The sequence below is a fragment of the Hyla sarda genome, unplaced genomic scaffold (assembly GCF_029499605.1).
Source record: "Hyla sarda isolate aHylSar1 unplaced genomic scaffold, aHylSar1.hap1 scaffold_951, whole genome shotgun sequence".
In the NCBI taxonomy this organism is placed as follows: Eukaryota; Metazoa; Chordata; class Amphibia; order Anura; family Hylidae; genus Hyla; species Hyla sarda.
The window spans coordinates 29,022-53,540 of record NW_026610981.1 but is presented as its reverse complement, the minus strand read 5'-3'; the positions used below and the strand labels follow the sequence as shown (position 1 = coordinate 53,540).

Genomic DNA, 24,519 nt, shown 5'->3' with positions numbered 1-24,519 from the left:
TTGCTCATGCATGCTGGGGGTTGTAGCTATGCAACAGCTGGAGGCACAAAAATGTGCCTCCAGCTATTGCATAACTACAACCCCCAGCATGCACAAACTACCAAAGGGCATGCTGGGAGTTGTAGTTGTGCCTTTTGCTGTTGCATAACAACAACTCCCAGCATGGCCTTTTGTGCATGCTGGAAGTTGTTGCTAAGCAACAGCAGGAGGCCAGCCTTACCTCCTGCTGCTGCGCTCTGATGATCCTACTGCCGCCGCCAACTCCGCTCCTGTGGCCCCGATCCCGCTGCTGATGCTGGGGATCCAAGCCTGAGGTGAAGACTCCCGGCACCTGCTCTCGCCCTCCGGAACAGGGGCGGAGCAGGTGCCATTAGGGACACCCCTACAGGAATCAGGACGATAGTGAGGTGGCACCAGTGCCACCTCACTCCTGCTGCTAAAGGATGATAGGTGCCATCTCGGACGGCACCTATCATCCTATTTTCCACGTCAACGGGGACCCGATTGACCCGGAATTGCTGCAAATCGACGATCTGCATTGATCGGTGATTTGTGGTGATCGCCGACATCTCTAAGGCGTTGTCACGGGATGCCTGCTGAATGATTGCAGCAGGCATTCTGGACTGGTCCCCGCCCGGCGAGCAGCAGGGACCGGAAATACTCAGGGCATACAGGTACGCCCTGAGTCCTTAAGGATCGGGGATGCAGGGCGTATGCATATGCCCTGCATCCCCAAGAGGTTAAAGGGGTACTCCGGTGGAAAACTTATTTTTTTTTCTTTAAATCAACTGATGCCAGGAAGTTAAACAGATTTGTAAATTGCTTCTATTAAAAAATGTTAATCCTTCCAGTACTTATTAGCGGATGCATACTACAGAGGAAATTCTTTTCAGATTTCTTTTCTGTCACGACCACAGTGCTCTCAGCTGACACCTCTGTCCATGTCAGGAACTATCATGAGCAGGAGAAAATCCCCATAGCAAACATATGCTGCTCTGGACAGTTCCTAAAATGTACAGAGGTGTCAGCAGAGAGCACTGTGGTTGTTACAGAAAAGAAATCCAAAAAGAAAAGAATTTCCTCTGTAGTATGCAGCCGCTAATAAGTACTGGAAGGATTACGTTTTTTTTTATTTTTTTTATAGAAGTAATTTACAAATATGTTTAACTTTCTGGCACCAGTTAATTAAAAAAAAAAAATTCCACCGGGGTACCCGTTTAACTAATTTACTGGGAAGACTCTTCCAAAGTGAAAAAAAAACAGAGACATAATGTATAGACATCATATAGTGAGGAGAAGAAGTATTTGATACGCTGCCGATTTTCAGGTTTTCTTCCTTACAATACATGTAGAGGTCAGTAATTTTTATCATATTTTCTCTTCAACTGTGAGAGACGGAATCTAAAACAAAATCCAGAAAATCGCATTGTATGATTTAAAAAAAAATGTATTTGCACTTTATTGCCTGACATATTTGATATATAACTTTTGGTCCATTTGGTCCAGAAACCTTTGTTTGCAGTTAGAGATGAAATGTTTCGTGTAGTTCTTCACCAGGTTTGCAGACACTGCAGCAGGGATTTTGGCGCACTCCTCCATACAGACCTTCTCCCCATCCTTCAGGTTTTGCGGCTGTCACTGGGAAATAAAGACTTTCAGCTCCCTCCAAAGATTTTCTATTGGGTTCAGGTCTGTAGACTGACTAGGCCCCTCCAGGACCTCGAGATGCTTCTTACAGAGTCACTCCTTAGTTGCCCTGGCTGGGTGTTTCGGGTCGTTGTCCTGCTGGAAGACCCAGCCACGACCAATCTTCAATGTCTTACTGAGGGAAGGCGGTTGTTGGCCATGATCTGGCGATACATGGCCCCATCCATCCTCCCCTCAATATGGTGCAGTTGTCCTGTCCCCTTTGCAGAAAAGCAGCCCTAAATAATGATGTCTCCACCTCCATTCTTCACAGTTGGATGGTGTTCTTGGGATTGAACTCATCCTTCTTCTTCCTCCAAACACGGTGAGAGGAGTTTAGACCAAAAACTCTATTTTTGTCTCATCAGACCACATGACCTTCTCCCATTCCTCCTCTGGATCATGGTCATGGGTAAACTTCAGATGAGCCCGGACATGCGCTGGCTTGAGCAGGGGGACCTTGCGTGCGCTGCAGGATTTTAATCCATGATGGTGTAGTGTGTTACTAATGTTTTTTTTGGAGACTGTGGTCCCAGATCTCTTCAGGTTGACCAGGTCCTGCCAAGTAGTTCTGGGCTGATCCCTCACCTTCCTCATGATCATTGATGCCCCACATGGTGAGATCTAACATGGAGCCCCAGATCATGGGAGATTGACCGTCATCTTGAACTTCTTCCATTTTCTAATAATTGCGCCAAGAGTTGTTGCCTTTTCACCAAGCTGCTTGCCTATTGTCCTGTAGCCCATCCCAGCCTTGTGCAGGTCCACAATGTTATCCCTGATGTCCTTACACAGCTCTCTGGGAGGTTGGAGTCTGATTGAGTGGACAGGTGTCTTATATACAGGTAATGAGGTCAAACAGGTAATGAGTGGAGAACAGGACGGCTTCTTAAAGGGGTATTCCACTGTCCAGCACTTGGAAATAAATGTTCCGAACGCTGTTTTCGCGCTGCAGTGGTCGGCCATGCCCCTCGTGACGCTAAGGAAACGCCCCTCTCAATGCAAGTCTATAGAAGGGAGTGTGACGACCGTCACGCCCCCTCCCATAGACTTGTATTGAGGGGGTGTGGCCGTGACATCACAAGAGGCATGGCCGACCCCCGCAGTGTGAAAACAGCATTCGGAACATTTAGTTCCAAGCTCTGGCCAGTTGAGTACCCCTTTAAAGAAAAAATAACAGGTCTTTGAGAGATGGAATTCTTACTGGTTGGTAGGTGATCAAATACTTATGTCATGCAATAAAATGAAAATGGGATTTTCTGGATTTTTGTTTTAGTTTCCGTCTCTCACAGCTAAAGAGTACCTATGATAAAATGACCGACCTCTACATGCTACAAGTAGGAAAACCTGCAAAATCGGCAGTGTATCAAATACTACTTCTCCCCACTGTAGGTAAGGATGAGATCTTTACATACATCGCTGTCTCATCCTGATCACCAGATCCCACCATTTTTCTAATAATGTTCAGGAAGGGATGATAGTTATTTAAAGTTCTCATTCCATAACGACCATCAGCACCAACATCCATCATCCAGAACCAAACATTATGGTAACATGCAATATAATGGTAACGTCTATGGTCAGCTATAGATTGGCTCTCTCCATCGAGAAGCAGCTCGTGTGTCCTTAGTTCTTCTGCTCCATAAACATATAACGGGTGATCTACTGCACATGTACCACCAAGCTAAAGCCATTCAGTGCTGCCCCCTGCCAGGACAGCTTCAGTCCACACTGGTAACCCCATAAATGACAAGAAAGTCTCAATTCCATGATATTTTACTTTATTAAAAAAGTCTTTTTTGATAAATAAGTAAACGTGTTATAAATAGGACTCGTGTGCCAGCCACTGCTACAAAGAACCAGCGACCAGGCCATCCACGTGGTGGTGGGAACTATACATAGTGCACTAAGCAACCAGGAACCCTGTCATCCAGAACAAAACTCAGTCCACGGGGTAGTGGTATCTCTCTGTGTGGTGGGAGGAGAACAGGGACAGTGAGGTTGTCCTCTACTAACCCCCCCCACCACCACCACCACCACCAAATGCAAAGGCACCAGAACTGCAGCCACAGCGCACCACAAACTTATTCTTCCATTCAACACAGGGGAAAGATTTACATCTTCACATTCAAGCACATAGAACATAAAGGTTTTATGGTTAATAGTCCAAGTCGTGTCTGTAGGACTTCTGGGACATAAGCACCATAGGAATTTAAGGTTTAAAGTTATTTATCAGGATGGTCTTCGCCATTTATTGCTGGAGCTATTACATAGATGGAGAATATTCCTTATTGGTGGAAAGATCTGGAGGAAGAATCATATCTATGGACCTTCTAAGGATCACAGTGATGATGATGATGAATCGTGTATCACTGGAGCTTCTGAAGATCACAGTGATGATGATGGAGCTTCTGAAGATTACTGTGATGATGATGGATCATTTATCTCCACAGCTTCTGAAGGTCACAGAATCTTAGTAATTATGGATCACATATCTACGAGATTTCTGAAGATCACAATGAGGATGAAGATGGATCATCTATCTTCCGAGGATCATAGTGATGACAGATCGTCTATCTGTGGATCTTCCGAGGATCATATTGATGACGGATCGTGTATCTGTTAATCTTCTGAGGATCATAGTGATGATGGATCATCTATCTGTGGATCTTCTGAGGGTCATAGTGATGCTGGATCGTCTATCTGTTGATCTTCTGAGGGTCATAGTGATGATGGATCGTCTATCTGTTGATATTCTGAGGGTCATACTGATGATGGATCGTCTATCTGTTGATCTTCTGAGGATTATAGTGATGATGGATCGTCTATCTGTGGATCTTCTGAGGGTCATAGTGATGATGGATCGTCTATCTGTTGATCTTCTTAGGATTATAGTGATGATGGATCGTCTATCTGTTGATATTCTGAGGGTCATACTGATGATGGATCGTCTATCTGTTGATCTTCTGAGGATCATAGTGATGATGGATCGTCTATCTGTGGATCTTCCGAGGATCATAGTGATGACGGATCGTCTATCTGTGGATCTTCTGAGGGTCATAGTGATGATGGTTCGTCTATCTGTGGCTCTTCTGAGGGTCATAGTGATGATGGATCGTCTATCTGTGGCTCTTCTGAGGGTCATAGTGATGATGGATCGTCTATCTGTTGATCTTCTGAGGGTCATAGTGATGATGGATCGTCTTATCTGTGGATCTTCTGAGGGTCATAGTGATGATGGATCGTCTATCTGTGGCTCTTTTGAGGGTCATAGTGATGATGGATCGTCTATCTGTGGATCTTCTGAGGATCAAAGTGATGATGGATCGTCTATCTGTTAATCTTCTGAGGATCATAGTGATGATGGATCGTCTATCTGTTAATCTTCTGAGGATCATAGTGATGATGGATTGTCTATCTGTTAATCTTCTGAGGGTCATAGTGATGATGGATCATCTATCTGTTAATCTTCTGAGGATCATAGTGATGATGGATTGTCTATCTGTTAATCTTCTGAGGATCATAGTGATGATGGATCATCTATCTGTTGATCTTCTGAGGGTCATAGTGATGATGGATCGTCTTATCTGTTAATCTTCTGAGGATCATAGTGATGATGGATCGTCTTATCTGTTGATCTTCTGAGGATTATAGTGATGATGGATCATCTATCTGTGGCTCTCCTGAGGATTATAGTGATGATGGATCGTCTATCTAAGAATCTTCTGAGGATCATAGTGATAATTATGGTAGATCATCTATCTGTGGATCTTCTGAGGATCATAGTGGCGATGGATTATTTATGTCCTGAGCTCCCGCAGATATAGGCATGATGACAGAGCATTTATCTCCAGAGCTTCTGAAGGTCATAGTGATGGGTCATGTATCTGCTGTGAACCAAGTCTCTACACATCCTATCGATTATGTAACTCGCGTTCATTCTGACATTACTTGGATCTTGAAGACAATTTGTAAGACTGAGGTGATCCCTCTGCACCTGCCGCCTTCATGTCACTGCCTCTGGAGATCCCAGCTGCTGTGAGCGGACCTCTGCCAATCTGGAAGGAGAGATGGGGCAGACGCTGCTGTATGTGACACAGACGATTATATTGGGATATGAGACAAGATGGTGAGAAATAAGAATATACAGGGACTAAGGGACCATGGGAAAGGTTGATGTGTAGACTGAGCTGCGGGGACGGATACAGGGATGGTGTGCACAACACGGAATGGTTGTCAGCATAGAGGAGAATTGTGGTGGGTTGTGATGGTGAAGGTGGGAGGGAGGGTTACGATGGATGGGAAGGACATGGTCCAGGACCACAGAGAGGTAATTGGTTGGACATAATTTCATACCAGTTACATGCTTGGTTCAATTTACCAGAATAAGGTTACATATAACGACCATAAACATGGATATTATAAATGCGGGTGATATAGGCCCAAGACTTCTGCTGAGGTGGTGATTGAGATCATGGATGGTTATCTGAGGAGCATCTCAATGCTACACACATCTATATATAATGTCAAATGGATCCAGATCTATATAGAGAACATGGCCTGGTCAGATGGATCCAGATCTCTATAGAGAAACATGGCCTGGTCAGATGGATCCAGATCTCTATAGAGAAACATGGCCTGGTCAGACGGATCCAGATCTCTATAGAGAACCATGACCTGGTCACATGGATCCAGATCTCTATAGAGAAACATGACCTGGTCACATGAATCCAGATCTCTATAGAGAAACATGGCCTGGTCAGATGGATCCAGATCTATATAGAGAAACATGACCTGGTCAGATGGATCCAGATCTCTATAGAGAACCATGACCTGGTCACATGAATCCAGATCTCTATAGAGAAACATGGCCTGGTCAGATGGATCCAGATCTATATAGAGAAACATGACCTGGTCAGATGGATCCAGATCTCTATAGAGAAACATGATCTGGTCAGATGGATCCAGATCTCTATAGAGAAACATGGCCTGGTCAGACGGATCCAGATCTCTATAGAGAAACATGTCCTGGTCACATGAATCCAGATCTCTATAGAGAAACATGGCCTGGTCAGATGGATCCAGATCTCTGTAGAGAAACATGTCCTGGTCACATGAATCCAGATCTCTATAGAGAAACATGGCCTGATCAGATGCATCCAGATCTCTATAGAGAAACATGTCCTGGTCAGATGGATCCAGATCTCTATAAAGAAACATGGCCTGGTCAGATGGATCCAGATCTATAGAGAAACATGGCCTGGTCAGATGGATCCAGATCTCTATAGAGAAACATGGCCTGGTCAGATGGATACATATCTCTATAGAGAAACATGGCCTGTCAGATGGGTCCAGATCTCTATAGAGAAATATGACCTGATCAGATGGATCCAGATCTCTATAGAGAAATATGACCTGATCAGATGGATCCAGATCTCTATAGAGAAACATGGCCTGGTCAGATGGATCCAGATCTCTATAGAGAAACATGGCCTGGTCAGATGGATCCAGATCTCTATAGAGAAACATGGCCTGGTCAGATGGATCCAGATCTCTATAGAGAAACAAGACCTGGTCAGATGGATCCAGATCTCTATAGGGAAACATGACCCGGTCAGATGGATCTAGATCTCTATAGAGAAACATTTGCTGGTCAGATGGACCCAGATCTCTATAGAGAAACATGGCCTGGTCAGATGGATCCAGATCTCTATAGAGAAAAATGACCTGGTCAGATGGGTCCAGATCTCTATAGAGAAACATGACCTGGTCAGATGGATCCAGATCTCTATAGAGAAACATGACCCGGTCAGATGGATCCAGATCTCTATAGAGAAACATGGCCCGGTCAGATGGATCCAGATCTCTATAGAGAAACATGGCCTGGTCAGATGGATCCAGATCTATATAGAGAAACATGGCCTGGTCAGATGGATCCAGATCTCTATAGAGAAACATGGCCTGGTCAGATGGATCCAGATCTCTATAGAGAAACATGGCCTGGTCAGATGGATCCAGATCTATATAGAGAAACATGGCCTGGTCAGATGGATCCAGATCTATATAGAGAAACATGGCCCGGTCAGATGGATCCAGATCTCTATAGAGAAACATGACCTGGTCAGATGGATCCAGATCTCTATAGACAAACATGGCCTGGTCAGATGGATCCAGATCTCTATAGAGAACCATGACCTGGTCAGATGGATCCAGATCTATAGAGAAACATGGCCTGGTCAGATGGGTCCAGATCTCTATAGAGAAACATGGCCTGGTCAGATGGATACATATCTCTATAGAGGAACATGGCATGGTCAGATGGGTCCAGATCTCTATAGAGAAACATGGCCTGTCAGATGGGTCCAGATCTCTATAGAGAAATATGACCTGATCAGATGGATCCAGATCTCTATAGAGAAACATGGCCTGGTCAGATGGATCCAGATCTCTATAGAGAAACATGACCTGGTCAGATGGATCCAGATCTCTATAAAGAAACATGGCCTGGTCAGATGGATCCAGATCTCTATAGAGAAAAATGACCTGGTCAGATGGGTCCAGATCTCTATAGAGAAACATAACCTGGTCAGATGGATCCAGATCTCTATAGAGAAACATGACCTGGTCAGATGGATCCAGATCTCTATAGAGAAACATGGCCCGGTCAGATGGATCCAGATCTCTATAGAGAAACATGGCCTGGTCAGATGGATCCAGATCTATATAGAGAAACATGGCCTGGTCAGATGGATCCAGATCTCTATAGAGAAACATGGCCTGGTCAGATGGATCCAGATCTCTATAGAGAAACATGGCCCGGTCAGATGGATCCAGATCTATATAGAGAAACATGGCCCGGTCAGATGGATCCAGATCTCTATAGAGAAACATGGCCTGGTCAGAGGGATCCAGATCTCTATAGAGAAACATGACCTGGTCAGATGGATCCAGATCTCTATAGAGAAACACGGCCTGGTCACATGAATCCAGATCTCTATAAAGAAACATGGCCTGGTCAGATGGATCCAGATCTCTGTAGAGAAACATGTCCTGGTCACATTAATCCAGATCTCTATAGAGAAACATGGCCTGATCAGATGCATCCAGATCTCTATAGAGAAACATGTCCTGGTCAGATGGATCCAGATCTCTATAAAGAAACATGACCTGGTCAGATGGATACAGATCTATAGAGAAACATGACCTGGTCAGATGGATCCAGATCTCTATAGAGAAACATGGGCTAGTCAGATGGATCCAGATCTCTATAGAGAAACATGACCTGGTCAGATGGATCCAGATCTCTATAGAGAAACATGGCCTGGTCAGATGGGTCCAGATCTCTATAGAGAAACATGGCCTGGTCAGATGGATACATATCTCTATAGAGAAACATGGCATGGTCAGATGGGTCCAGATCTCTATAGAGAAACATGGCCTGTCAGATGGGTCCAGATCTCTATAGAGAAATATGACCTGATCAGATGGATCCAGATCTCTATAGAGAAATATGACCTGATCAGATGGATCCAGATCTCTATAGAGAAACATGGCCTGGTCAGATGGATCCAGATTTCTATAGAGAAACATGACCTGGTCAGATGGATCCAGATCTCTATAGAGAAACATGGCCTGGTCAGATGGATCCAGATCTCTATAGATAAACATGGCCTGGTCAGATGGATCCAGATCTCTATAGAGAAACATGGCCTGATCAGATGCATCCAGATCTCTATAGAGAAACATGTCCTGGTCAGATGGATCCAGATCTCTATAAAGAAACATGGCCTGGTCAGATGGATCCAGATCTATAGAGAAACATGACCTGGTCAGATGGATCCAGATCTCTATAGAGAAACATGGGCTAGTCAGATGGATCCAGATCTCTATAGAGAAACATGACCTGGTCAGATGGATCCAGATCTCTATAGAGAAACATGGGCTGGTCAGATGGGTCCAGATCTCTATAGAGAAACATGGCCTGTCAGATGGGTCCAGATCTCTATAGAGAAATATGACCTGATCAGATGGATCCAGATCTCTATAGAGAAATATGACCTGATCAGAAGAATCCAGATCTCTATAGAGAAACATGGCCTGGTCAGATGGATCCAGATTTCTATAGAGAAACATGACCTGGTCAGATGGATCCAGATCTCTATAGAGAAACATGGCCTGGTCAGATGGATCCAGATCTCTATAGATAAACATGGCCTGGTCAGATGGATCCAGATCTCTATAGAGAAACATGGCCTGATCAGATGCATCCAGATCTCTATAGAGAAACATGTCCTGGTCAGATGGATCCAGATCTCTATAAAGAAACATGGCCTGGTCAGATGGATCCAGATCTATAGAGAAACATGGCCTGGTCAGATGGGTCCAGATCTCTATAGAGAAACATGGGCTAGTCAGATGGATCCAGATCTCTATAGAGAAACATGAGCTGGTCAGATGGATCCAGATCTCTATAGAGAAACATGGCCTGGTCAGATGGGTCCAGATCTCTATAGAGAAACATGGCATGGTCAGATGGGTCCAGATCTCTATAGAGAAACATGGCCTGTCAGATGGGTCCAGATCTCTATAGAGAAATATGACCTGATCAGATGGATCCAGATCTCTATAGAGAAATATGACCTGATCAGATGGATCCAGATCTCTATAGAGAAACATGGCCTGGTCAGATGGATCCAGATTTCTATAGAGAAACATGACCTGGTCAGATGGATCCAGATCTCTATAGAGAAACATGGCCTGGTCAGATGGATCCAGATCTCTATAGAGAAACATGGCCTGGTCAGATGGATCCAGATCGCTATAGATAAACATGGCCTGGTCAGATGGATCCAGATCTCTATAGAGAAAAATGACCTGGTCAGATGGGTCCAGATCTCTATAGAGAAACATGACCCGGTCAGATGGATCCAGATCTCTATAGAGAAACATGGCTCGGTCAGATGGATCCAGATCTCTATAGAGAAACATGGCCTGGTCAGATGGATCCAGATCTCTATAAAGAAACATGACCCGGTCAGATGGATCCAGATCTATATAGAGAAACATGACCCGGTCAGATGGATCCAGGTCTTTGTGTCATCATCATGATCTTAATCCTTAGACATCTCTGGGATAAGATACAACGGGCTGTTCAGAGCCAAGTCAGGACCTCTATCTAATGGGTAGGAACTGTGAGAAGAGATCCTGTCCTCATGGGCCGATATTCCTACAGAACTATTTTATTAGCTTGTGGGATCTACAGAATTAGTGCGGTTCTGATGGGTAAATAAAGGTTACATGTGCTACTAGATGGGGGGCTGTAATAATGTAGGTGTTCCTGTATAAATCATCAGATGACATTTCATTCTACAGACAGCAATGACCTCCTCAGCAGGCGCATGCTTGGCCAAATAGTTGTCTGATCGGGCATAAAAAATGAGGACAAATGACATATGGAGAAAAGAGATCCAGAGAGGAGAAGAAGAACTTACCTGTTGCATCGGTGACGTCCTCCATTAGGCAGCTTACAGGAGAGACAGAAGGGTTAACCACATGTAGGTAAATGTCAACAGCGCCGCACCGACTCCACACACCTAACAGCAGATATCACCATTCATACATCTTATGTGCGCCGATGGAATTGTTATCCCTCACTCTAAGGGCATCTACTCTGGCATGGTATGAACATCTATGTTCTATCTACATCTATATATACATCTTATATTTCTCAGACCAGTATGTATATCTATGTTCTATCTACATCTACATCTATATATACATCTTATATTTCTCAGACCAGTATGTATATCTATGTTCTATCTACATCTATATATACATCTTATATTTCTCAGACCAGTATGTATATCTATGTTCTATCTACATCTACATCTATATATACATCTTATATTTCTCAGACCAGTATGTATATCTATGTTCTATCTACATCTATATATACATCTTATATTTCTCAGACCAGTATGTATATCTATGTTCTATCTACATCTATATATACATCTTATATTTCTCAGACCAGTATGTATATCTATGTTCTATCTACATCTATATATACATCTTATATTTCTCAGACCAGTATGTATATCTATGTTCTATCTACATCTATATATATACATCTTGTATTTCTCAGACCAGTATGTATATCTATGTTCTATCTACATCTATATATACATCTTATATTTCTCAGACCAGTATGTATATCTATGTTCTATCTACATCTATATATACATCTTATATTTCTCAGACCAGTATGTATATCTATGTTCTATCTACATCTATATATACATCTTATATTTCTCAGACCAGTATGTATATCTATGTTCTATCTACATCTATATATACATCTTATATTTCTCAGACCAGTATGTATATCTATGTTCTATCTACATCTATATATACATCTTATATTTCTCAGACCAGTATGTATATCTATGTTCTATCTACATCTATATATACATCTTATATTTCTCAGACCAGTATGTATATCTATGTTCTATCTACATCTATATATACATCTTATATTTCTCAGACCAGTATGTATATCTATGTTCTGTCTACATCTATATATACCGTATTTTTCGCCCTATAGGACGACGCACGTACGCGACGACGTGATGACGAGGAAGGAGAGCGCCGGCCATACAGGGGATCCCTGAACGGAGAAGACACCGAGGAGGCAGGTAAGGTCCCCCCCGGTGTCCAGTAAGCACTAACCCGGCTATTCAGTAGGGCTGATCGGGACCGCCGCGGTGAAATCGCGGCGGTCCCGAACAGCCCGACTGAACAGCCGGGTTAGTGTCACTTTTGCTTCAGACACGGCGGTCAGCTTTGATCGCCGCGTCTGAAGGGTTAATACAGGGCATCACCGCGATCGGTGATGTCCTGTATTAGCCGCGGGTCCCGGCCGTTGATGGCTGCAGGGACCGCCGCGATAGGGGTGTATTCGCCGTATAAGACGCACCGAATTTTTCCCCTCCAGTTTTGGGGAAGAAAAAGTGCGTCTTATACGGCGAAAAATACGGTACATCTTGTATTTCTCAGACCAGTATGTATATCTATTAGGGATCGACCGATATCGATTTTTTAGGGGCGATACCGATAATCTGTCACCTTTCAAGCCGATAGTCGATAACTTATACCGATATTCCGGTATAAGTTATCGGCTATTTCAACCCCCAGCGGGGCAGAAGCCATTGCAGATCAATGATTAAGAGGGGTCGCTTTAATCAATGAACTGCAGCGGCTTTTGCGGTGCCAGAGACCGCCGCCACCCGCTTCTCTCCCCCTGCCTGTCCTGGGGTCCTGAGTCTAACCACCACAGTTGCCCCATCGCCTCCCTCCCTCCCCATCCTCTGCCCACATACCGCCGCTGATTCATCGCCTTCCCCCATCCTCTGCCCACATACCGCCGCTGCCCCATCACCTCCTCTGCCCACATACCGCCGCTGATCCATCGCCTCCCCCAATCCCTGGTGTTATAATTACCTGTTCCCGGGGGTACGGGATCCTTCTGGCTCCGTACGAGTCCTGCACTGTCACTGTGCGCACTGACGGTGACGTCGTGTTGGGGACGTCACTCAACATTACGCAGCGCAGCGCACAGCAATAGCGCAGGAGCCAGGATCACGGACCCCCGGGTACAGGTAATTATAACACCGGGGATGGGGGGGGAGGCGATGGGGCAGCGGCGGTATGTGGGCAGAGGAAGAGGGGAGGTGATAGGGCAGCGGCAGGTGGGCAGAGGATGGGGGGAGGCAATGGGGCAGCGGCGGAGATGGTCATCTCTGGCCCGGGGGGCGGGGCATTATCGGCAAGGTAATTGCCGATACCGATAATGTCCAAAATCGCGATTATCGGACAATAATATTGGCCAAACCGATAATCGGTCAATTTCTAATATCTATGTTCTATCTACATCTTGTATTTCTCAGACCAGTATGTATATCTATGTTCTATCTACATCTTGTATTTCTCAGACCAGTATGTATATCAATGTTCTATCTATATTTGGTATTTCTCAGACCAGTATGTATATCTATGTTCTATCTATATTTGGTATTTCTCAGACCAGTATGTATATCTATGTTCTATATACATCTTGTATTTCTCAGACCAGTATGTATAACTATGTTCTATCTATATTTGGTATTTCTCAGACCAGTATGTATATCTATGTTCTATCTATATTTGGTATTTCTCAGACCAGTATGTATATCAATGTTCTATCTATATTTGGTATTTCTCAGACCAGTATGTATATCTATGTTCTATATACATCTTGTATTTCTCAGACCAGTATGTATAACTATGTTCTATATACATCTTGTATTTCTCAGACCAGTATGTATATCAATGTTCTATATACATCTTGTATTTCTCAGACCAGTATGTATATCAATGTTCTATCTATATTTGGTATTTCTCAGACAAGTAAGTATATCTATGTTCTATATACATCTTGTATTTCTCAGACCAGTATGTATATCAATGTTCTATCTATATTTGGTATTTCTCAGACCAGTATGTATATCTATGTTCTATATACATCTTGTATTTCTCAGACCAGTATGTATATCAATGTTCTATCTATATTTGGTACTTCTCAGACCAGTATGTATATCTATGTTCTATCTACATATTGTATTTCTCAGACCAGTATGTATATGTATGTTCTATCTACATCTTGTATTTCTCAGACCAGTATGTATATCTATGTTCTATCTACATCTTGTATTTCTCAGACCAGTATGTATATCAATGTTCTATCTATATTTGGTATTTCTCAGACCAGTATGTATATCTATGTTCTATATACATCTTGTATTTCTCAGACCAGTATGTATATCTATGTTCTATTTACATCTTGTATTTCTCAGACCAGTATTTATATCTATGTTCTATCTACATCTTGTATTTCTCAGACCAGTATGTATATCTATGTTCTATATACATCTTGTATTTCTCAGACCAGTATGTATATCTATGTTCTATATACATCTTGTATTTCTCAGACCAGTATGTATATCTATGTTCTATTTACATCTTGTATTTCTCAGACCAGTATGTATATCTATGTTCTATATACATCTTGTATTTCTCAGACCAGTATGTATATCTATGTTCTATATACATCTTGTATTTCTCAGACCAGTATGTATATCTATGTTCTATATACATCTTGTATTTCTCAGACCAGTATTTATATCTATGTTCTATATACATCTTGTATTTCTCAGACCAGTATGTATATCTATGTTCTATATACATCTTGTATTTCTCAGACCAGTATTTATATCTATGTTCTATATACATCTTGTATTTCTCAGACCAGTATGTATATCTATGTTCTATCTACATCTATATATACATCTTATATTTCTCAGACCAGTATGTATATCTATGTTCTATATACATCTTGTATTTCTCAGACCAGTATGTATATCTATGTTCTATATACATCTTGTATTTCTCAGACCAGTATGTATATCTATGTTCTATATACATCTTGTATTTCTGAGACCAGTATTTATATCTATGTTCTATATACATCTTGTATTTCTCAGACCAGTATGTATATCTATGTTCTATCTATATTTGGTATTTCTCAGACAAGTAAGTATATCTATGTTCTATATACATCTTGTATTTCTCAGACCAGTATGTATATCTATGTTCTATCTACATCTATATATACATCTTATATTTCTCAGACCAGTATGTATATCTATGTTCTATCTACATCTATATATACATCTTATATTTCTCAGACCAGTATGTATATCTATGTTCTATCTACATCTATATATATACATCTTGTATTTCTCAGACCAGTATGTATATCTATGTTCTATCTACATCTATATATACATCTTATATTTCTCAGACCAGTATGTATATCTATGTTCTATCTACATCTATATATACATCTTATATTTCTCAGACCAGTATGTATATCTATGTTCTATCTACATCTATATATACATCTTATATTTCTCAGACCAGTATGTATATCTATGTTCTATCTACATCTATATATACATCTTATATTTCTCAGACCAGTATGTATATCTATGTTCTATCTACATCTATATATACATCTTATATTTCTCAGACCAGTATGTATATCTATGTTCTATCTACATCTATATATACATCTTATATTTCTCAGACCAGTATGTATATCTATGTTCTATCTACATCTATATATACATCTTATATTTCTCAGACCAGTATGTATATCTATGTTCTATCTACATCTATATATACCGTATTTTTCGCCCTATAGGACGACGCACGTACGCGACGACGTGATGACGAGGAAGGAGAGCGCCGGCCATACAGGGGATCCCTGAACGGAGAAGACACCGAGGAGGCAGGTAAGGTCCCCCCCGGTGTCCAGTAAGCACTAACCCGGCTATTCAGTAGGGCTGATCGGGACCGCCGCGGTGAAATCGCGGCGGTCCCGAACAGCCCGACTGAACAGCCGGGTTAGTGTCACTTTTGCTTCAGACACGGCGGTCAGCTTTGATCGCCGCGTCTGAAGGGTTAATACAGGGCATCACCACGATCGGTGATGTCCTGTATTAGCCGCGGGTCCCGGCCGTTGATGGCTGCAGGGACCGCCGCGATAGGGGTGTATTCGCCGTATAAGACGCACCGAATTTTTCCCCTCCAGTTTTGGGGAAGAAAAAGTGCGTCTTATACGGCGAAAAATACGGTACATCTTGTATTTCTCAGACCAGTATGTATATCTATTAGGGATCGACCGATATCGATTTTTTAGGGGCGATACCGATAATCTGTCACCTTTCAAGCCGATAGTCGATAACTTATACCGATATTCCGGTATAAGTTATCGGCTATTTCAACCCCCAGCGGGGCAGAAGCCATTGCAGATCAATGATTAAGAGGGGTCGCTTTAATCAATGAACTGCAGCGGCTTTTGCGGTGCCAGAGACCGCCGCCACCCGCTTCTCTCCCCCTGCCTGTCCTGGGGTCCTGAGTCTAACCACCACAGTTGCCCCATCGCCTCCCTCCCTCCCCATCCTCTGCCCACATACCGCCGCTGATCCATCGCCTTCCCCCATCCTCTGCCCACATACCGCCGCTGCCCCATCACCTCCTCTGCCCACATACCGCCGCTGATCCATCGCCTCCCCCAATCCCTGGTGTTATAATTACCTGTTCCCGGGGGTACGGGATCCTTCTGGCTCCGTACGAGTCCTGCACTGTCACTGTGCGCACTGACGGTGACGTCGTGTTGGGGACGTCACTCAACATTACGCAGCGCAGCGCACAGCAATAGCGCAGGAGCCAGGATCACGGACCCCCGGGTACAGGTAATTATAACACCGGGGATGGGGGGGAGGCGATGGGGCAGCGGCGGTATGTGGGCAGAGGAAGAGGGGAGGTGATAGGGCAGCGGCAGGTGGGCAGAGGATGGGGGGAGGCAATGGGGCAGCGGCGGAGATGGTCATCTCTGGCCCGGGGGGCGGGGCATTATCGGCAAGGTAATTGCCGATACCGATAATGTCCAAAATCGCGATTATCGGACAATAATATTGGCCAAACCGATAATCGGTCAATTTCTAATATCTATGTTCTATCTACATCTTGTATTTCTCAGACCAGTATGTATATCTATGTTCTATCTACATCTTGTATTTCTCAGACCAGTATGTATATCAATGTTCTATCTATATTTGGTATTTCTCAGACCAGTATGTATATCTATGTTCTATCTATATTTGGTATTTCTCAGACCAGTATGTATATCTATGTTCTATATACATCTTGTATTTCTCAGACCAGTATGTATAACTATGTTCTATCTATATTTGGTATTTCTCAGACCAGTATGTATAACTATGTTCTATCTATATTTGGTATTTCTCAGACCAGTATGTATATCTATGTTCTATCTATATTTGGTATTTCTCAGACCAGTATGTATATCTATGTTCTATATACATCTTGTATTTCTCAGACCAGTATGTATAACTATGTTCTATATACATCTTGTATTTCTCAGACCAGTATGTATATCAATGTTCTATATACATCTTGTATTTCTCAGACCAGTATGTATATCAATGTTCTATCTATATTTGGTATTTCTCAGACAAGTAAGTATATCTATGTTCTATATACATCTTGTATTTCTCAGACCAGTATGTATATCAATGTTCTATCTATATTTGGTATTTCTCAGACCAGTATGTATATCTATGTTCTATATACATCTTGTATTTCTCAGACCAGTATGTATATCAATGTTCTATCTATATTTGGTACTTCTCAGACCAGTATGTATATCTATGTTCTATCTACATATTGTATTTCTCAGACCAGTATGTATATGTATGTTCTATCTACATCTTGTATTTCTCAGACCAGTATGTATATCTATGTTCTATCTACATCTTGTATTTCTCAGACCAGTATGTATATCAATGTTCTATCTATATTTGGTATTTCTCAGACCAGTATGTATATCTATGTTCTATATACATCTTGTATTTCTCAGACCAGTATGTATATCTATGTTCTATTTACATCTTGTATTTCTCAGACCAGTATTTATATCTATGTTCTATCTACATCTTGTATTTCTCAGACCAGTATGTATATCTATGTTCTATATACATCTTGTATTTCTCAGACCAGTATGTATATCTATGTTCTATATACATCTTGTATTTCTCAGACCAGTATGTATATCTATGTTCTATTTACATCTTGTATTTCTCAGACCAGTATGTATATCTATGTTCTATATACATCTTGTATTTCTCAGACCAGTATGTATATCTATGTTCTATATACATCTTGTATTTCTCAGACCAGTATGTATATCTATGTTCTATATACATCTTGTATTTCTCAGACCAGTATTTATATCTATGTTCTATATACATCTTGTATTTCTCAGACCAGTATGTATATCTATGTTCTATATACATCTTGTATTTCTCAGACCAGTATTTATATCTATGTTCTATATACATCTTGTATTTCTCAGACCAGTATGTATATCTATGTTCTATCTACATCTATATATACATCTTATATTTCTCAGACCAGTATGTATATCTATGTTCTATATACATCTTGTATTTCTCAGACCAGTATGTATATCTATGTTCTATATACATCTTGTATTTCTCAGACCAGTATGTATATCTATGTTCTATATACATCTTGTATTTCTGAGACCAGTATTTATATCTATGTTCTATATACATCTTGTATTTCTCAGACCAGTATGTATATCTATGTTCTATCTATATTTGGTATTTCTCAGACAAGTAAGTATATCTATGTTCTATATACATCTTGTATTTCTCAGACCAGTATGTATATCAATGTTCTATCTATATTTGGTATTTCTCAGACCAGTATGTATATCTATGTTCTATATACATCTTGTATTTCTCAGACCAGTATGTATATCAATGTTCTATCTATATTTGGTACTTCTCAGACCAGTATGTATATCTATGTTCTATCTACATATTGTATTTCTCAGACCAGTATGTATATGTATGTTCTATCTACATCTTGTATTTCTCAGACCAGTATGTATATCTAAGTTCTATCTACATCTTGTATTTCTCAGACCAGTATGTATATCAATGTTCTATCTATATTTGGTATTTCTCAGACCAGTATGTATATCTATGTTCTATATACATCTTGTATTTCTCAGACCAGTATGTATATCTATGTTCTATTTACATCTTGTATTTCTCAGACCAGTATTTATATCTATGTTCTATCTACATCTTGTATTTCTCAGACCAGTATGTATATCTATGTTCTATATACATCTTGTATTTCTCAGACCAGTATGTATATCTATGTTCTATATACATCTTGTATTTCTCAGACCAGTATGTATATCTATGTTCTATCTACATCTTGTATTTCTCAGACCAGTATGTATATCTATGTTCTATATACATCTTGTATTTCTCAGACCAGTATGTATATCTATGTTCTATATACATCTTGTATTTCTCAGACCAGTATGTATATCTATGTTCTATTTACATCTTGTATTTCTCAGACCAGTATGTATATCTATGTTCTATATACATCTTGTATTTCTCAGACCAGTATGTATATCTATGTTCTATATACATCTTGTATTTCTCAGACCAGTATGTATATCTATGTTCTATATACATCTTGTATTTCTCAGACCAGTATTTATATCTATGTTCTATATACATCTTGTATTTCTCAGACCAGTATGTATATCTATGTTCTATATACATCTTGTATTTCTCAGACCAGTATTTATATCTATGTTCTATATACATCTTGTATTTCTCAGACCAGTATGTATATCTATGTTCTATCTACATCTATATATACATCTTATATTTCTCAGACCAGTATGTATATCTATGTTCTATATACATCTTGTATTTCTCAGACCAGTATTTATATCTATGTTCTATATACATCTTGTATTTCTCAGACCAGTATGTATATCTATGTTCTATATACATCTTGTATTTCTCAGACCAGTATGTATATCTATGTTCTATCTACATCTTGTATTTCTCAGACCAGTATGTATATCTATGTTCTATATACATCTTGTATTTCTCAGACCAGTATGTATATCTATGTTCTATATACATCTTGTATTTCTCAGACCAGTATGTATATCTATGTTCTATTTACATCTTGTATTTCTCAGACCAGTATGTATATCTATGTTCTATATACATCTTGTATTTCTCAGACCAGTATGTATATCTATGTTCTATATACATCTTGTATTTCTCAGACCAGTATGTATATCTATGTTCTATATACATCTTGTATTTCTCAGACCAGTATTTATATCTATGTTCTATATACATCTTGTATTTCTCAGACCAGTATGTATATCTATGTTCTATATACATCTTGTATTTCTCAGACCAGTATTTATATCTATGTTCTATATACATCTTGTATTTCTCAGACCAGTATGTATATCTATGTTCTATCTACATCTATATATACATCTTATATTTCTCAGACCAGTATGTATATCTATGTTCTATATACATCTTGTATTTCTCAGACCAGTATGTATATCTATGTTCTATATACATCTTGTATTTCTCAGACCAGTATGTATATCTATGTTCTATATACATCTTGTATTTCTCAGACCAGTATTTATATCTATGTTCTATATACATCTTGTATTTCTCAGACCAGTATGTATATCTATGTTCTATCTATATTTGGTATTTCTCAGACCAGTATGTATATCTATGTTCTATATACATCTTGTATTTCTCAGACCAGTATGTATATCAATGTTCTATCTATATTTGGTACTTCTCAGACCAGTATGTATATCTATGTTCTATCTACATATTGTATTTCTCAGACCAGTATGTATATGTATGTTCTATCTACATCTTGTATTTCTCAGACCAGTATGTATATCTATGTTCTATCTACATCTTGTATTTCTCAGACCAGTATTTATATCTATGTTCTATCTACATCTTGTATTTCTCAGACCAGTATGTATATCTATGTTCTATATACATCTTGTATTTCTCAGACCAGTATGTATATCTATGTTCTATATACATCTTGTATTTCTCAGACCAGTATGTATATCTATGTTCTATCTACATCTTGTATTTCTCAGACCAGTATGTATATCTATGTTCTATATACATCTTGTATTTCTCAGACCAGTATGTATATCTATGTTCTATATACATCTTGTATTTCTCAGACCAGTATGTATATCTATGTTCTATATACATCTTGTATTTCTCAGACCAGTATGTATATCTATGTTCTATATACATATTGTATTTCTCAGACCAGTATGTATATCTATGTTCTATTTACATCTTGTATTTCTCAGACCAGTATGTATATCTATGTTCTATATACATCTTGTATTTCTCAGACCAGTATGTATATCTATGTTCTATATACATCTTGTATTTCTCAGACCAGTATGTATATCTATGTTCTATATACATCTTGTATTTCTCAGACCAGTATTTATATCTATGTTCTATATACATCTTGTATTTCTCAGACCAGTATGTATATCTATGTTCTATATACATCTTGTATTTCTCAGACCAGTATTTATATCTATGTTCTATATACATCTTGTATTTCTCAGACCAGTATGTATATCTATGTTCTATCTACATCTATATATACATCTTATATTTCTCAGACCAGTATGTATATCTATGTTCTATATACATCTTGTATTTCTCAGACCAGTATTTATATCTATCTATATGTCGAGATGAGGAAGTAGATAGCAGTGAAGACCCAAAGAGTGCCAAAACGTCAGGGGCGGTGGAGAATGGGCAGGAAGGCACCACCATAGACTTTCACAGTAAGTCCCATTAACCCCTCTACTCTCTATCTTCCTTTAAATACAGATGGGTTCACGTAGATGACGGGTCGATGACTCTCACAGACATTATCACTTATTTTCACTGTATTTTTCCTAATATCATGGACTCACAGTCCCCCCCAGTTCCACGTTCAGCCTTTTCTCATGGATTCGGCATAATGGCCGCCATCAGGGTAGTCACCAATATCACTAAGAAGAGTGGAGTGGGGGAGGGGTACTGACCTTGAGAAATCTTCATCAAAGTCATCATCATCTTCCTCGTCTTCTTCATCCTGAGAAGCAGATGGATATAATGACCGCCATGTATACAGGACGCCTCTATCCCCCACCCCATGTGCTGCACCACCTGTACCCACCCTGTGGAGAACGCTCTTCCCTGAAACACAGGATCCGTCCATCGCATCACAGTCACCTGTAATATCATAGGATAAAGTCAGGAGGAGGAGGGGCTACAATCCCTAATCCCCACCCCCTCCTCCACTGAAGTACACAGGCTGCATGCAGAGTCATGTCACATCATACCTGGACGGGGCCCCGCGGCTCCTAAGCTTGGTGTAATGGCCGTCTCGTGTAGTCTGGGGGTGGAGTCTGGCTTCCCTAATTAGAATAAAAAGAAATGTGGGATCACGGAGCGTCACACCAGGTGGTGACACAAGTCATGGCTTCCCCTACCCATCATCATTACAGTGCTAGGAATAAGTATTTGCCCCCCTTCGAATTTCGTGGTCACTTGACATGTAACATTAGAGATCACCTAAGGGAACATGATCATAAAATGGCCAATGAGAAAAGTTATTGCTGATCTATTACTCTGGATCAGCCGGTCATGACTGCTCAGCTCAGAGCTCGTTCTGTGTGATGTGGATTACGGTGCACGCTCCGCCCAGATTATGGTGCACGCTCCGCCCAGATTACGGTGCACGCTCCGCCCAGATTATGGTGCACGCTCCGCCCAGATTATGGTGCACGCTCCGCCCAGATTACGGTGCACGCTCCGCCCAGATTATGGTGCACGCTCCGCCCAGATTACAGTGCACGCTCCGCCCAGATTACAGTGCACGCTCCGCCCAGATTACAGTGCACACTCCGCCCAGATTATAGTGCACGCTCCGCCCAGATTACAGTGCACGCTCCGCCCAGATTATAGTGCATGCTCCGCCCAGATTATAGTGCACGCTCCGCCCAGATTATAGTGCACGCTCCGCCCAGATTATAGTGCATGCTCCGCCCAGATTATAGTGCATGCTCAGTCCAGATTATAGTGCATGCTCCGCCCAGATTATAGTGCATGCTCTGCCCAGATTATAGTGCATGCTCCGCCCAGATTATAGTGCATGCTCCGTCCAGATTATAGTGCATGCTCCGCCCAGATTATAGTGCATGCTCAGTCCAGATTACAGTGCACGCTCCGCCCAGATTATAGTGCATGCTCCGCCCAGATTACAGTGCACGCTCCGCCCAGATTATAGTGCACGCTCCGCCCAGATTATAGTGCACGCTCCGCCCAGATTATAGTGCACGCTCCGCCCAGATTATAGTGCATGCTCAGTCCAGATTATAGTGCATGCTCCGCCCAGATTATAGTGCATGCTCTGCCCAGATTATAGTGCATGCTCCGCCCAGATTATAGTGCATGCTCCGTCCAGATTATAGTGCATGCTCCGCCCAGATTATAGTGCATGCTCAGTCCAGATTATAGTGCATGCTCCGCCCAGATTATGGTGCACGCTCCGCACAGATTATGGTGAATGCTCCGCCCAGATTATAGTGCATGCTCTGCCAAGATTATAGTGCATGCTCCGCCCAGATTATAGTGCATGCTCTGCCCAGATTATAGTGCATGCTCAGTCCAGATTATAGTGCATGCTCCGCCCAGATTATGGTGCACGCTCCGCACAGATTATGGTGAATGCTCCGCCCAGATTATAGTGCATGCTCTGCCAAGATTATAGTGCATGCTCCGCCCAGATTATAGTGGATGCTCTGCCCAGATTATAGTGCATGCTCCACCCAGATTGTAGTGCATGCTCCGCCCAGATTATAGTGCATGCTTCATCCAGATTATAGTGCATGCTTCATCCAGATTACCGCGCATGCTTCATCCAAATTACGACGCATGCTTCATCCAGATTACGACACATGCTTCATCGAGATTATAGCGCATGCTTCATCCAGATTATAGCGCATGCTTCATCCAGATTATAGCGCATGCTTCATCCAGATTATAGCGCATGCTTCATCCAGATTATAATGCATGCTCCGCCCAGATTATGGCGCATGACATCAGTGATAGGGGAGGAGAAGCTCATCCTCCAGATACCGTACCCTCCTTATTGGACTGCCACAGGTCTAGAGCCACCATGAAGGCCTGCGCCACCGTCAGAGTCACCGTCTGCGCCTGAGAGAGAGAG

The 24,519-nt window shown here is 41.3% G+C and overlaps 1 protein-coding gene across 2 annotated transcripts in view; it reads right to left on the bottom strand.

Annotated features, from left to right (window-relative positions):
• Positions 1-4,632: 4,632 nt before the first annotated feature.
• The window catches only part of LOC130350851 (low density lipoprotein receptor adapter protein 1-B-like), a 46,654-nt gene continuing 26,767 nt past the window's right edge, over positions 4,633-24,519 (bottom strand). Inside the window, exons 5-10 of one of the 2 annotated variants that reach the window (XM_056554893.1) lie at positions 24,434-24,506; positions 22,631-22,705; positions 22,465-22,520; positions 22,331-22,380; positions 11,178-11,209; positions 4,633-5,771 (exon numbers count right to left, since the gene is read on the bottom strand). In XM_056554893.1, the coding sequence (XP_056410868.1) occupies positions 5,698-5,771; positions 11,178-11,209; positions 22,331-22,380; positions 22,465-22,520; positions 22,631-22,705; positions 24,434-24,506 (360 nt within the window). In that variant the 3' untranslated portion in view covers positions 4,633-5,697. The remainder of the gene's footprint in view (positions 5,772-11,177; positions 11,210-22,330; positions 22,381-22,464; positions 22,521-22,630; positions 22,706-24,433; positions 24,507-24,519) is intronic. The other variant, XM_056554894.1, reaches the window with a different exon arrangement.